This window comes from Podarcis melisellensis, assembly GCF_964234715.1.
Source record: "Podarcis melisellensis genome assembly, chromosome: 4".
NCBI lineage: Eukaryota > Metazoa > Chordata > Lepidosauria > Squamata > Lacertidae > Podarcis > Podarcis melisellensis.
In genome coordinates this window covers 39,328,407-39,345,054 of record NC_138531.1, presented here as the reverse complement: position 1 = coordinate 39,345,054, position 16,648 = coordinate 39,328,407, and the positions used below count along the sequence as shown (strand labels likewise).

Genomic DNA, 16,648 nt, shown 5'->3' with positions numbered 1-16,648 from the left:
CAGCTCCTGCCAACCTAGCAGTTCGAAAGCACAAAGAGCAAGTAGATAAATAGGTACCGCTCAATAGGTACTGCTCCAGCGGGAAGGTAAACGGCGTTTCCGTGTGCTGCTCTGGTTCACCAGAAGCGGCTTAGTCATGCTGGCCACATGACCTGGAAGCTGTCTGCGGTCTAACGCTGGCTTCCTTGGCCAATAAAGCGAGATGAGCGCCGCAACCCCAGAGTCGGTCACGACTGGTCCTAATGGTCAGGGGTCCCTTTACTCTTCTTGTGATTCCTGAAATCAAGAGACTGTGGGTTGCTGGAAGTGTGATTACTTAACAAAGCAGAATAACAAACCAGGTTTGATTCTTGTTTATATAAACTAACCATAGTCAGGAAAAACTACAGTTTGTTGAGTTTGGATATAACAGGGAAACTGGTCAGTTCTCAAGTAAAAGCTTTCAATTTTTTCACATGCATGATGGAAGAAGAGGGGGAAGTGCAGAGCAGGAGGCTTGTGAGGTAGTTTTTGTAACAGGAAACCATGGTTTAGTACAGCATTACATTGAAGTTATCTGTAGAGAGGAAGTGCTGAGGTGCCATTTGCTATACTTACAGTGAAAATGGCACTAATAATTTCTTATGAAAGAATAACACAATCATCTATTTGTTACTTTGACGCGTTGTTCACACCTGTGCATTAGAAAAGAAGAACATGGACATTGTTCGAAAATAACATTGAAACTGGAGTCGGAAGTAGCGATGAGCATAGGTTCATCGCAAATAGACAAAAACTTTCATGTTCAATACATGAAATATCAGTTATTTTCCAAGACATAATTCTTTACAATCTGTACTATCTGATTTTTCTTTTACTCAACACTCAGCATCGTCCAGGCCTAACACTATTTTCATTAATATATGTCCATGTTACCCTATTACATGCATTCTTGTGCACATTACTTGGCTAGAGATCTGCACTGCAAAATTCAGAGACATGCACATCTTGAAGGATGGCTGTGTTTTGACTGGCGTTATTGTTTCAGGAACAGCAGTTTTTCTAGGTTCAACTTTAAATATGAACTTTGCCAAATTCCTCATCCATCCCTACCTGGTGTTCAGAAGGGACCAATGGGTCCGCAATTGCAAAGTGCCTCAGGGCTCCTAAAGGCAACTTTTTAAATTGAGCTTTCACCCTGGTTTACCTGATAAAGTTTAATCTAACAAATGAGAAAGATAACTTAGGAATGCATATGTGGAGGGGAGCAAATATTTTTTGAAAAAAAGTAAATGCTTTCATTTTATTGACAAATGCATTTTTGATACCCACAGCCAAGTTGCCCATCAATTATGCCAGAGATTTTGCATATGGGGGAGAGATTTTGCACCACCACCAACCCAGGGACCCTAAACAAGGTTTAAAAGCTATGCTGAAAAAAATACATGAAGCCAGGGTAAATGCATTTTACTTTATCATTTTTATAATTACATGTCTGCTGTGCCCTTGAGAATAACGCTGCCCATGTCTGTCTGCTTCCTTGTACATTTTCTTCTTTTCCCCTTGAGCATTGTTTGCTTTACAAATGTTCTTTATTCTGGCCGGTATCTGCTTCTCTGGCACAGCCAAGTGCGGCGCAAACAGCCTCGGCATCTCTTTCTCTAGATTCAAAGAGCCAATTATGTTTTGAAATATAGTCAGCTACTGCTTCCGAAACATTTCATTGTGACATTTGCCTTGACTGCTGATAAATACCCATGCTGTCTGTAAAAAACAACAACCAAACAAACCAAAAATAGTTTATGGGATGAGCATCAGATTGAATTGAATAACACATACCAATCTCAGAGGGCCCCCAGAAGCAACTTATTCTTGCATGTATACAGTATAACATTTTCCTAATGTTCATCCTCTGCATGGTTTTTTTAGACTACAACTCCCATCATCCCTAGCTATCAGGACCAGTGGGCAGGGATGATGGGAATTGTAATCTGAAAAAAAGCTGGAGACCCAAGTTTGGGAGACATCATGTCAGAGGAATAGAATAAACGTAATGCTAACAATATCTTGAAAGCTGAATGTAGTTGGTAGCACAGAAATAAAATAAGATAAAGAGATAAGTTTAAAATAACGTTTATGGTTCTGCAAATCAACACAGAGTGAAAAAACAGCAACAAGTAATCACAATAGAAAGGGTTTTGGGGAAACAGCATTTGTGTGTAAACCTGAAAGGCTGCCACCTAGTTAGCAAATGCATCTGATTTCTTTCTTTCTTTTTTGCAAGGCGGGGAGGGATATTTAGTAAATAGCCTTACATCTAAGCTGTTCTTTAGTTGTCTTTGTAATCCATTACAGTGTATTAGCCAATCTGAATGAGTGTAATCATTCCCAAGGAAGCACTTCTTGGCTTTTTCCATAAGGAGATCAGAGGTAAATGAAGTGGATTGTTCCGAGATTTAATCCCAGGAGATGATTCAAACCTAAAAAGAAGATGCAACGTTTTCAGAGACATCAGCCAGGTAGGTCAGGAAGAAGAGAGTGAAGGGCAGTTATTAGTTAATGTTGTCAACGTTTCCCAGAAACCCCTGGTTTTTCTTGACATGTTAGAGTATTGATGCTGGATTAAAAAAAAACCACCATTATTATTTTGCTCCTTTGCTTAAAGGGAGATGATGTAGCCATCGGTCTAGACTGTCACAATTTTGTATGTGGGGTTTAACCACATACTGGCAAAGCCAGGTTGAACAATTAAAGTGTGTTTGGAACTCTTGTGAAAGCAGATTTCATAAACCAGCTTTATAAAAAATGCAGGGGAAAGTGTGGGACAATGATTGTGTGACACGACACTGTACAACCTCACTGCAAACAAATCAGAAGGAATGCTTGATAACCAGTGGGTGCTCTATAACCTCCTGAAACACTTGGTCCTGGCATTTGGGAGACAGCTGGAGACTATGGAATACGGGTGTCCAGTCCTAACAGCTCTCTACCCTTTTCTTGATTATTTGTAGAAAGCCATGACTGGTTAAAGCAGAGGAACACTGCTTTAAATGTGTAGTGCAGATGAGGCCTATCTACTCAATTGGTTGAAGATACTCCCTGCCCTCATTTTGCATATACCATCATTCTAATCAGTAATAAGAATGTTGATAATTTTATTATCTATACCCTGCCCATCTGACTAAGCTTGCCCAACCACTCTGGGCGGCTTCCAGCAGAATATAAAAACATAAAATGTCAAACGTCAAAAACTTTCTGATACAGGCCTGCCTATAGATGTCTTCTGAAAGTTGTGTAGTTCTTATTCTCCTTGACATCTGATGGGAGGGCGTTCAACAAGGCCAAAAACCATCTAGAAAAATTGAACTAAAAGCCAAGATGGAAGGGCAGGGGTGAGGAAGAGCTAAACTTCCAGTTCACCGCTAATATAATGAGAACAAGCCACATGATGCAATTGTGTTGCCAGACACGAAATGAACTATGACAAAATTGATTGAGGAGATATTACAGGGGCCGACTATAAATCTGAAATTCATCAAGGGATCTAAAAAAATGTCAAGACTGAAACTGTGGCAGGATTAATAATTTTGGCACTAAAATGAGGCAGCAAAATGTGACATTTAAATATTAATGTTGCTTCCTGATGAAGCTGGTAATCAGGCAGGGATATGCCACAAAATATTTAGGAATCTCTTGGGTTCAACATATAAGCAGAGGGACAGTTTTTCCAGTCTGTTCCTTGTAGCAGGAAACAAATCATTTGACAAGAAATGTTATGCTCTGTTCCATAGATGTAAATCCCATTAGTTTCGACATATGTTATGTGCACATAACTGAACGTGGGATCACAGCCTATGCTCCCGATTATTACGGAGGGAATCTAGCTCTACTGTTTGCAGCAGCAGCCTTGAACAATCGTGTGGGTTTATCTGCTCCTCATGGGGACGGTGTGTTAATTCTGCTTACATAAGGGTTAATTTGATTAGGAGAAGGATTTAGTGATGCAAGAGCCGTCTTTTCTTATTTTTCTCCCATGAGAAAGAGACTATGCGCAACTCCTGCTTGCGACGTTAAAAAGCGCAGCGATTTCACCCTCTGCATTCTTAACCACACAGTGGCAGCCTTCTCCATTCAGGATTCCTGTGCCTGGCACAGTACCTGTTTAGCAAGTCTCAGATTGTGGCACAACAGCTTTCAAAAAAATAAAAAGGTCGCTGATTCAAGCCCTTGCTCAACAGTCTCCTTTTGATCCTAAGCTGCCTTGAGGCAGCATTTTGCCAGAGAGATTCAAGGATATACAGGCAATGTAAGTTTGCACAATTAAGGGAGATTAAAGTGCTCTGTCAACGCTGGCCTGGTGCAACAAACCCCTACCCTCTTCTAAAAATAAGAACTGGGCTCTTTTGATGCTGCTATGTGGGGAAATGAACTGAAAAGTGTGGGTTGAATATTATGAATATTATAATAGCGAATATTAATGGGAAGACGTACAACTACCAAACAAGCAAATCAGACATAGTCTAACCTCCGCATGAGCCTTGTGGAAGTAAATCAGGATGAAGGCTCAATAAAAAAAAGTTTGGGAGGAGCCCATATACTGGACATGGCATCCTCTCTCTTTTTCTTTCCCTTGAGACGTCTTCATCTTTGGTAATCAGATTCTCTCACTCATATTACATTAGCCAAAAGTTTCTTCCATTTGATCAAATGCTAGGCAGTCCCAGTAATGCTTGCCATTGCCGTGTAAAGGTCATTGTGCTTAACAGTCTTTACTGGAATGGTATTTTTTTAAAAAAGACATCCATTATTCTAAAATGTTTTAGCTCAATTGGGAGGGGTATGTGTGAGAAAAAGCATATGGATTTCTTTCCTGACTGTTCTGTTTCATTTCCTGCTTGAGCTTTTGGTTTATTTGCATTTTATTTGCTTTGGCTATCACTATTCAGTACCTTGCTTGACCTTGCATATCAAAGACCGAGGTCGGATGGGGTAAAGGAGAAACATACTGCCCTCTCATGTGCTAGAATACTAATCTGGAGTTGGGATGAGGAGGGATTTAAAGGCAAACGTAGAAAATTGCACTTTCTGAAACAATATCTGAACCAAAACGCAGCAATCGTTCAAAATTCACACTTTTCTGAATTTTGCAATGCAAAATTCTCCAGCCAAGGAGTGTGTACAATTTCTTTTGCAGATATAAGTGTGGAAATAAATGAATATATTAGTGAAACTAACATACAAAATGCATTCTTTTAGGGACAATTCTTTTCAAAAATGTATATATTTTGGGTGTGGGCCCTGGCGGGGGGGGGGGGGCTGATGGACTCCAGATGCAAAAGCTGAGGTTGCTGAAGAGGCCAGAGACAATTTTGGCTCTATTTTAGTGCAAATGTAGGTCATCAAGCCTGAGCTTCCACATCTACCACCCGTTATGAACCACCATTGGCATAATTGACAGCAACAGCAACAAATATGTTCCGTGCTTAAGATAATACTAAAATGTGTTGATTAAGGGAAACCCACACTAAAATGCTGATAAATTTCCATAAGGAATATCTATCTATCTATCTATCTATCTATCTATCTATCTATCATCTATCTATCTATCTATCTATCTATCTATCTATCTATCTATCATCTATCTATCTATCTATCTATCTATCTATCTATCTATCTATCATCTATCTATCTATCATCTATCTATCTATCATCTATCTATCTATCATCTATCTATCTATCTATCTCTATCTATCTATTATCTATCTATCATCTATCTATATCTATCTATCTATCTATCTATCATCTATCTATCTATATCATCTATCATCTATCTATCTATCTATCTATCTATCTATCTATCTATCTATCTATATCTATCTATCATCTATCTATCTATCATCTATCTATCTATATCTCTATCTATCTCTATCTATCTATCTATCTCTATCTATCTCTATCTATCTATCTATCTATCTATCTATCTATCTATCATCTATCTATCTATCTATCATCACCATCATCTATCTATATCTATCTATCATCTATCAGAAATGAGGATAACTGATTTTAACATGGGTGAAAATGAGAAGCTGAGAGAACCAAAAATTGACAGATTTGTTCACCCTTATATGGAGCATCACATAAAAAGAGGGAAAGGAGAGAGAAGAGTCTAATCAATAAGGTTCAGATAGATTCATGAGTGGGAATCCTGGGAAATGTTGTTTGTTAAAGGTGCTGGGAGTTGTTAGGAGACCCTTATTCCCCTCACAGAGTTACAATTCCCAGAATTCCCTGGGAAGAGGGATTAACTGTTAACGCACTTTGAGAATTGTAACTGATAACACAAAGACTTCCCCCAATAAATGTCAACATTCCACAAATTAAAATTATCAAAATATTATGCCTTATTGTCTTATCTTATATTTTCTATATAGTGTATAGGCATTTTGCCTCACAGCTTTGGGAGACTGTTATCACTTACCATGACTGAATGTTTTCCTGAAGTATTTTTTTTTTGTCTTTAACCACAAGTTTCATCGGTCCACTTGTGCAGCTGTAGTCCTGTTTATCCCAAATATCCAGTGTTTGTCTCATTACTGAAATTCTGTCTTTATCATCTGTGCACCACAACAGGCCTGCCTTCCCTCTCCATCATTTGCCAGATGACACCTCTGTAAACCAGCGTTCCAAATCCTGCTTCTCAGGGTCATTTCTCCTGCTCCTATAGTGTGCATAACTGCATCACTTGAAAAAAGCCCTTGTAGTTCCTCTGCTCATTCCCTCTCCACCTTTTTCCCCCTAAAGAAAAGAACCTGGTAGACTCAAGACTGTCCCTACAGCTGTCCCTACAGACACACGTTGTAATTATCACATGCAGACTGATTCCAGTGGCCTTCACATAATGGATTACCTGTTGCAAGACCATCGCTCTGTATTTGTCTCTTCCAGATGAAAGGCCTTTAACACAACACCATCCATTACTATTGATACATGCAGCGGCTTCTATACATTCCCCACCCGACTTTATAAATGATGGGGGAGCGCTCCAACTCTGCCGAACTGCTGTCATCAAACATGCAGCCAAGCAGCCCTGTCAAAAGCATTGTCAGCATAAATGAGCGAGGCTACAGATGGATTGCTAAACAGCTCGGCTTGGTTGCATTAAGGGAAAGGTGTTGGAGGTGTGATCTGCCTCAAGGCTTGCCTTCACAAACTTGACCTGCTTTCGCGATGAAGGGTAGGGACAATCTCACTGAAATTGAATCATGTTGCAAAAGCTGTGGCAGGGATCTTGTGCCTCTTGTGCGCAGGAGGAAAATTGGCTTAAAGAAACCAACTCGCCTTTCCACAGCATTTTTATCTAAGTGAATGAAATCACATGCTACGAATCAAGTCCTTGAATACCATTTCCAAAGTTCAAAGGAGAAATGACTTTTTAACAACTCCCGTTGTCAGTGTTTACATTGGAACATTTTATTTTTTGGAATGATGCGATAAACACATTTTAAGTCCTGTCCAAAGCAAGAGGTCATCAGCATGCAATGCCTTGTGTCTTGACTAATCTTTAGATTCCCAAAAGGGTCTAGTAAAGGCACTACAGTTATAGAAGCAGGCTTGTGTTCTCAGGATCACTGAATACTGCTTTATTTTGTCGAAACCATATCTATTTTGTTTAGAAAAGGAAATAAATATTTATTTACTATGAATGCCAACAAGTCAGGCAGAATTTTTGGAGAGAGGAAATTGGATTATTCAGCTCTATCCTCTTCCTATCAGATTTAATAAATTAAGGGGATACCTATGAGACAGATCATGAAATCTCATTCCTCTTTGATTCTATCTCTGTATTCCTTAGAATACAGAGCATTAGCATAGATGCTTCAATATCTGCTTCAATTTGGTTGCTGTTTTCTGGTATTCTGGTAATAGGTTGAGTCTTCACTCCGGACGCTTTCTCTGAGAGACCTTGATAGCTGCTGATAGCAGGACATTCACTTTGCTGTTCACATTTGTTGGAGCACTAAAGTTTTCTGTGAGAGTACTCTGCTGCTGACTGAGTAGCCATTGGTTTGTGAGGTTGTTTTTCCCCCTCCTTCCTTCTTAAGGTCAATTCTGTCAGGTGCAATTGTAGTGTTTTGTTGCCTCCAAGGAGCTGACTTCCCCTCAACATTTCCCTTTTCAGCTAATAACAAGACTCTGGGCAAATGTAAAGCAGAGCTGGCATTTTCCAGAGTGAACAACTCCTGCCCTGTTGAATTTCTGCCTATTCTGAAGCCCCGTATAGCACAAGTTCTGCCAGAGAAAGGAAGGGGAAGGGCTGCAGCCCAGTGACAGAGTACTTTCTCCTGAAACAAAAATTTTTTGAGAGAAAACAAAGGCTTGACATCTGTTGCCAGACTCCATCTCCCATCAGCCCAAGCAAGCACGACAAATGGTCAGGAATGGTAAGTTTTATCATCCGGCAAAATCATTTGCTACTTTGGGGATCATAGGCACCTTGTCCTGAATTCTTCCAGTATGTTCTGCCTCCTGAGTCAATGTTTTTCACCTGTTTCCCATTAGTGGACCTTGGGATTATAGTAACAAAAGAAGAAGAAGATATAAATAAAGTGGATTGCACAAGCCTAGCATCTGCCAACACTTGAAGCAGAGGGCAGCTGTCGCTCATTGTCCTTTCCTCCATTGCTATTCACTTCTACAATCCCTTCTGGGCCAAACAATAAACAACAGGGAGAAAAAGCAGCAGGACTCAGATGCTCTCAGTGGTGGGATCTTTTCTGTGAGGTGGCACCTTGGCAGGTGCTCAGCCATTTTGACCTCTGGTGCTAGTTTCAGGCATTCTCTACACCTTTTGGGGGAAAAGAACCACATGGCACTACATAATTCTTGCTCAATCTCCATGTTTCTCTTTGGAGACAGACATCACAAAAGAATGGTTAACATGGTTCTGTTAAAACGATTTGATAAATAGATGCATTAACTAAAAATTAACTATTAATTGACCAAGTGGGGGAGGGGGGGAAAGAATGCTTAAGATTAATGAAGGAATTTCATTTGAAATGAAAGCATTGTTGTGATTTGGCTGATAATACATTTCATTTCTTGTAACAGATGGCAATGGTAGCTTATAAGATAAGAGCACGGAAACAAGATGTTAATAAATATTGAACAAAAAATACAAGTAGTACTAAAGAGAATCATTGCTGATCCTTGCTTTGTAATAATGGAGGATCTTTCAGGAAATAAAAGATTTTAAACAGCTATAATTCTAATTCTTTCTTTTTGTATAATTCTAATTATTTGTGAATCTTCTCTGGCAATTTCATCAGTATAAAACCCATAGATATGCACTTACCTGGGATTCCCAGAGACTTGGGTAGCTTCCAGACACACCCTCCTTATTAAGCATTTATTCCGACATGTTTGGAGAAAGTTTATGTGGAGGTAATAGGATGTCTGCTGCTTATTGAACATTCGTTCTCATTTGTTTGCAGGGAAATTACATGATGTTCCGTCAAGCAAATGTTACAACACAATTTCCAGTGCATATTCCTGTCACCTTCCTTACAGCAAAGAGTTGGATTATTATTTTTAAATCGGTTTGTTGCAAGAGCAACAAATCCACTTTAATTCTGCAACCTTAATTTGTTGGTGTGTGATTTAATCATCCCTCAAAATAGCAACAGCCTAGAAATGGCCTTACTCCCTCTGTCCCAAGGTAGCTTTCAGATGATCACTAAATTGCAGGAGCAATTCAGTCACATACTTGGAAATGTAGATTTGCCTAATTTAAATGGATTTATAATAATAATAATAATTTATTATTTATACCCCGCCCATCTGGCTGAGTTTCCCCAGCCACTCTGGGAGTCTTCCAATCAAGTGTTAAAAACAATACAGCATTAAATATTAAAAACTTCCCTAAACAGGGCTGCTTTAATAAACTTTGGCAGTATTGTGAAACAAATGTAATTCAAAAAGCAAACAAAAATACTTTTTTTCAGCAAGGAAAGTGATGGTAAAATGCCCTAGAAAGTGTGGGATAGCAACTGATTTGCAGGGAACCATATAACTTCTCTGCAAACAAATAAAGATGAATGCTCAGTAAACAGTGGACAGCACAGAGTGTCTTCATAAACTCTGTGCAAACAAGTCAGAATTACTTCTCAATAAAATAGGTCATCTGGAAGCAACCATAACAGTTCAGTTTGTGGGTTGGGTTTTTTCTTGCAACAAGAACTAGCAGCCATAAAAGGAAAATATGCCCAACCCCAATCAATAATACATTTTAATTTTTTTTGCAGTAAACCCTTTTGCAGAAAATGTGAAATAGCAAAGCTTTTAAAAAATAAAAAATATAATAATAATAATAATAATAATAATAATAATAATAATATTTTCTTTATACCCCGCCCTCCCCAGCCAAGACCGGGGTCAGGGCAGCTAACAACGATAATAAAAACAAGTTGATTGAAATGCCACCCATGTAAGCAAAAATACCTCATTTTTTTGTTTGGTTTCCGTTTACTTTTTATTTCTACATTAGAACACATAGCAAGGATTTGGACCACATAGCTCTGGCACCAAAAGGTTAACAGGTTATGAAAATCACAGTACAGTTTTTAAAATTCTTCAGATAAGTCAATGATATTTAAAATGATAGCCACTTTTTTCTTTCTTTCTTTTTTTTATAGTAAAGATATAAATTAGAGGTCTGTAAACGAGTCGTGTTTACCTACAGAGCTATCAACTCGCAGCTACAATGAGAGCAGCAATAGAAAGTCAATGCTAAACTGAGCTAGGTCAGGAAACAAGTTTTTAATCAACAGTGTGATACAGGGAAATACGATAGGTCAAATTACAGTTTTGGCACCTTATGCTGAATGTCATCAATAATAAAAAATATAGTAATAACCAGGCAGAAATGAATTGAAATGAAATAAGTGCACTGTCTTGGAACCAAGATAAAACCAGCCATTTCTCAGGTTGTTTCTACAAGTGGACACTATGAAATTAACCACACCCTACACAAGTTGGACCTCAAAAACTACAGTTCTAGGAAAGCAGGAATATTAAAATGCACACCCACAAGGATATTAAAGTATAAATCGTCCCCCTTGACACCCCCCCATGCCCTGTTAGTAGAAATAATTTACAATCCACAAAGGGACTTCTGGGCAAATCATTAACTACAGACATTAATGGAATGTAGCTTAGACTTGTTTCATATAGAAAGGCAGCGTTACCCTGAAAAAAGGTTTGGTCCTCTTTAAACTCATTGCAGTGCAGCCATTACAGACAGTCCCATGGTAGATGCTTTAAAGTATTTCTTAAATACAGCTTAGAGACACTGGGGGGGGGGGTTGGAGAGAGGGAAAATGGCCCCATTTAGGTTTGCTTGATTTTGGCAAGAGTCTGGAAGGACCACGTAGCAAGAGGAGGAAATCAGGGCAAATCCTCGTTTGGTGATCCCACAGTATCTCATTTTGTGCAATTGTTACCAAAACTTTCCTTTCTGTTTTTCTTCCTCTTCTAACCCCACCCTTTCTCTTTAGTACCACAGAAATCAAAACCCTCAGTCAATGACAGGAAAGACATTTCACTCTTTATTTACAAGAGAGTCACTTTGGCTAGAAGGTCCCAGCTCAGACAGAAACGTTTCTAATCTTTGTGTATATCCTCGTGGCGTATAATTTTGTACGTAATCCAGTAAAATATATTGAAGATGAGAAAGGCCAGCGGGAACGCCGCTCGGGATATGGTGTCGATCCTTTTGGCACGGTCCACAAACCTCTTTTTGATGGAATCGGAATCCTTTGGCGGTGGGGGCGGGGGCGGGTTGGGAGGCGTGGCTTTGATGGCAGCGCCATCTTTCACCTGGAGGCAGTGACCCATCCCATAGCCGCCGAAGTTAAACCGGCTGTCGCGAGCACCATCTTCATCCTGGAGGGTGAGCAACGGAAGGGAAAGGCGGTTAATCGTCTATGCAAATCTCATTTAAGTTTTTGCCCTTAGCTGTTGAGCAAGAGCTCTGTTCATAATGTTGCTTTCCAAATGGGCAGTGCCACAATATTTCTGACAAAAGAACACTTGGATATCCTGTAATTCTGTCGATTTCCCAATGGAGTGGTGGACAGATGTCATGACCAGACCGTAGGACACGGCCTTGTCCCATTTAGTTCAGTACTGGCAGTGAACATACCCTTCAGCAAGTCCAGGCCAAAAACTGATGCATGTCTTCTGAGCTGTGTTCCCAAGCAAGTCATGTGACCCGTGTGAAAGTACACATGTGTTTGGGGCCCTGTGCTCTCACATGTTTTTGAGTGCCATGCTTTCGTGTGAGGGTACAGGGCCCCCAAACAGGATGTCCCAATTTAATTAGGGCAGTTGAGCGGTATCCATGAAAAGCATTGGGAGACCTTGGGCCAGTCACTATCTGCCAGCCCAACCTACCTCACATGGTTGCTGTGAAAATGAGATAACTCCCCTTGTGTGATATGTTAAGCTTCTCGAGGATGGATTATGAATAGCAGTTTTAGTATTATGCAAAACAACACTGGCTTCCTCAAAACAATCCTAAGAACTGTTATTCTGTAAAGCGTGCTAGGAAACTTGCTTTTAGAGGTTTCTATCTCTATCCCAACAACAGCCCCTTTGCAATGTCCTGTACTGACAAAATATGAAGCTGGTTTTCATTTCTGTTGCAGATCTGACCTGACATTTAGACATCCCAACACAACTCTTTCACACATGTAATTTGCCTGACTAAACGTTGCTTGGATAGCTTGGGTGGTATTCAACTAAGTTTTACTCAGTGTGGGCTCGTTGAAATTAATGAGCACAACTAAGTTAGAGCCTGTCGTTTCAGTGGGTCTACTCTGAATAATACCATCCCTTTAGTAGTTCCACATAAGTCTTCTGCATGCTTCTGTGTAAGTCTCCTATGAGTCTAAGTCAGGCTTCCTCAACCTCGGCCCTCCAGATGTTTTGAGACTGCAATTCCCATCATCCCTGACCACTGGTCCTGCTAGCTAGGGATCATGGGAGTTGTAGGCCAAAAACAACTGGAGGGCCGAGTTTGAGGAAGCCTGGTCTAAGTGCTCAGCACCCCAAAGAAAATAAAATTATAAATTGGGTGGATTTCCCCCCCCTTTCCGAAAAGGTAGCTATTTGATTTAACTTCCTCACCAAGGGAAACATGCCCTGGTAAATTTGCAATGAACTGAGTTCCTTTTAAAACCTTTAATAGCACTTGCATAAGCATAGAGCGAAGCTGCGTTCCCAGGACGCTTTTCCTGTTCCTTAGTGCTGCACGCAGAAGCAATGCAAATCCAGGTCAGAAGGTTAATTAAAGGAGAACAGGTTCTCAGCAGCCACTGTTTTGTGTTTTAAATTTATTTGGAAACTCTCAAATATGCTAATAGCTTATTATAGGAGACGTTCATCTGGCTTGTCCAGATTTCCCCCAAAATAATGAGCTTCTACTTTACACATGCCAGCCTGGAGTTCCTGATGAAGGAGGCGACAGCAATTTAGAGAGACTTCCTTATGTGTGAGTCGCTCCCTCACACACCCTTGCAGCACCTCCTCACACTGTCTTGGGGAAACTACTAATTCCTATTGCTTGCCCTTTGCTTAGCACTGCAAGCTCTGGAAAGTGACCTTAATCTGACATTTAAGGATAAATAACTTGCCTTGTTTATTTTTTTTATTATTTACTGGTGGGAGCTCAGATGGTCATTGCTAAACAATGGTAGTCATGTATAATAATGCTATATGGTACATGGTACACAATAATGGTAGTCATGGTTCAATAATATCTGGGTTACAGTCCTGTCCAAATGTCTTACACAACGCAGGCGGGTGGTGAGAGGCAAAGCGAAGAAAGATTGGCTAGGAAGTGCAGTTTTAAATGTTTCCCTTTATTAATTAGGACTCAAAATTATCAGGCCCTCCCAAGATCCATGCTTCCCTATGTAGGGGCTATACTGACCCATAATAATCATACAGATCTAGGAACAACTCTTTTATTATAATTCGATCATTTGCTGCGATCTAGTCTGACTCTGTATCAGGAATTCTATCATTTTTGTCTGCGGGTGGATTCTGCTATGTATGTATACTCAAGGTTGCTCTATTATATTTTTTGGAAATCAACAAAAATATTTTTTTTTAAAAGAGAAGAAACCTTCAAAACCCTTCCAGGGCCATAGGGTTGTTATTCTAATGTAATAGTTTTCTCTTACTGCCCCCCCATTCTATTTATTTATTTATGATTTTCTTGATTTACAAAAGTGTGTGCAATGTCTCTCTCTCACATTCCCCACCCCATGTAACATTTTTACAAATCAGTTTCATTTGTTGAGACATTAGGAAAAAAAGGGGGAAAGAGGTGGAGTGGGGGGGGGGGAGATGGGTGTCCCCCTCTCCAATCTGAGAATGGAAGTTTTGGCAAGGATATTGAGAATTATGTTACAGGTTCATATCCATCTCAAAGAAATACAGTTGCCAGGAGAAGAAACCGCTGCTTCACTAGCTGTCGTACCCATTATACAGAATGAGGTGCAAGACTGACATGCAGGGATGGTTACATCTGTGACTTATGCTTTTTATCCATTTCTAATTTTTCCAGTCTTCAGTTCTGCACATTTCCACATACGTTTGTGAAATTTTAAAACAACCCTCATGAAAATTCATCGGCAACTTGGTGCAAATTTCTCCTGATACATATTTGAATGCAATTTTGCCCAATAATTTTCTGTAACATAATGAATTTTTTATGTATGTTAGTTTCACTAATGTATACATTTTTAGGCATACTTGATCCTAGCACTCGCATTTTTGTACATGTTACTTGGCTGGTGAACTGCATTGCAAAATTCAGGTAATTTGAAGGATGGCTGTTTTTGCTTCCTGGAATTTTTCAGTAAACATGAATTAGGTAGGTTTGCCTTTAAACAGAAACCAAATTGATTTTCTCCTCCAGCCCTACTGACATGGGAGCATTCTAGACTATACCACCTCAGTAGAGGGGTTATTCTTTTTGAATCCTTGTTCACATTAAAAAAGAAAAAAGAAATCACTGTGGATCTATGCTAAACCTTTCCAAATAAAAATACTGACCCCAATGTGGCAAAGTAGTTACATCATGGAGAGAAATTTAGCATGTTTCCCCCCTCCCCCAACCAAAAGTATTCAAAAACATGACACCCACCCACACTCACTTGCAGTCTGAAGTAGTACAGCCCAGAATTCTACCACATCACTCTACCTACCACCTCATTCTGAATATGCAGATTGGCTCTTTAGCATAGATATGCCCTGAGGAGATGCTAAAAGAGGAGTGTGGGAGGAAAGTTCTGAGCTTTAAAAATGGCTTGTCAAGCAGTTGAGGGATCTGTTGGGAGGAGACTCAGAAGCCACATCGTTCATGGAGCGCTTGCTATGCAGCCTTTCGGATCATGACCTATGACTGTGCCAGCTCCCTTTCCTCTACCAACCCCTGCTTTCTTTTTCTTTTTTAATTAATTATATGCATGTAGGGGGTTAAGAGATGTTGAGAGATTCTTATTTCCCTCACAGGGAGTCAGAAATTTGTGAACAGGCAACTCAGATATTTTCTTTGAGCATCATGTGCACAAGCAATTGTATGTGCATTAAAAACATATTATTTTGCTGGGGTGCACAGATTCAAAGACAATATAATGGGAATGGATGGGGAAACCCAGCCAGATGGGCAGGGTATTATGATTATAATTATTATTTAGAGCAAATATAAATTTTCTGGCTAGCCCACTGTCCTTCAAGAACACATACATGATAAGAAATAGGTCCTTGGGAAAAGGCCATTTCTTGCCTCCCTGCTGGCACTTGGCTAGGAAGTCCCTGAAAGCCTCCAAAATGGTATGTCTTGTCCTAATTATCCAAAATATGATGGGGAGGGGAAATAATGAATCCTTGCCCAGTAAGAATAGTGCAAACAAGTCCAGTGCCAACAATTCTTCCCCACCCCCGCAATCCCATCTGCCCTAAATATTAAACTCTATGCCATTTTTAAACGAGCAGCTGTGGTAACACATGTTCAAGAGATAAGTGAGACTTGCTTTAGCTTTGAGTCTTATCTCCAGCAAACTCCTAACATGTGTTTTCCTCCCAATTACCAACGCATCTTGCAGGAAGAAGGCTCATCAATGCAATTGATCGCTGCTTCTGCCTCAAGTCTGCAGATCACCTCCTGCTAATTTAAATGAGGGTATTTCGAGCACTTGGAGGATAGTGCTGTGTGGGTGTCCTTCCTATTGCTAAATTGATATCTGCGTCTGGGAAATGCAGGCTTCAAGTAGGCAAAGATATACTGAAATAAATGTACGGAAAACAATTCAATGGTTATGTACAGACGGAGCACTGTTTCAGTTCAACTCATTTCAGTAGCTTTTATCGGTTTTGATGCTTTTATCTTCACATGGCCCTTATAAAATTGGAAAGTAATTGGCTCTCGGACTCATCACATACACAAGCAACACACATAACCTGTCTGTTTTCATTGAAAGATTTTGAAACTGTTCCAAAAGGTGTGAGTTAAAAGCCTGTGAGACACAGGACATGATGAAGTGGCTAAATTTAACATGAAATTGCTCATCAACCTGGCTCATCAATTTAAACATGAAGC

General features: G+C 39.8%; 1 protein-coding gene and 2 long non-coding RNA genes across 14 annotated transcripts in view; 1 reads left to right on the top strand and 2 right to left on the bottom strand.

Annotated features, from left to right (window-relative positions):
• Positions 1-1,136: 1,136 nt before the first annotated feature.
• On the bottom strand, positions 1,137-7,098 carry LOC309367994. Its single transcript, XR_014167461.1, has 3 exons — positions 6,890-7,098; positions 2,295-2,459; positions 1,137-1,743 (listed from the first exon to the last, which is right to left on the bottom strand). It is a non-coding gene; the product is annotated as an uncharacterized lncRNA (long non-coding RNA).
• A 1,069-nt stretch (positions 7,099-8,167) lies between these two features.
• On the top strand, positions 8,168-16,357 carry LOC309367981. Its single transcript, XR_014167446.1, has 2 exons — positions 8,168-8,423; positions 16,155-16,357. It is a non-coding gene; the product is annotated as an uncharacterized lncRNA (long non-coding RNA).
• The window catches only part of GLRA2 (glycine receptor alpha 2), a 112,690-nt gene continuing 106,525 nt past the window's right edge, over positions 10,484-16,648 (bottom strand). For all 12 annotated transcript variants that reach the window (XM_081907643.1, XM_081907636.1, XM_081907642.1 and 9 more), the window contains one exon: positions 10,484-11,922. In XM_081907643.1, the coding sequence (XP_081763769.1) occupies positions 11,641-11,922 (282 nt within the window). In that variant the 3' untranslated portion in view covers positions 10,484-11,640. The remainder of the gene's footprint in view (positions 11,923-16,648) is intronic.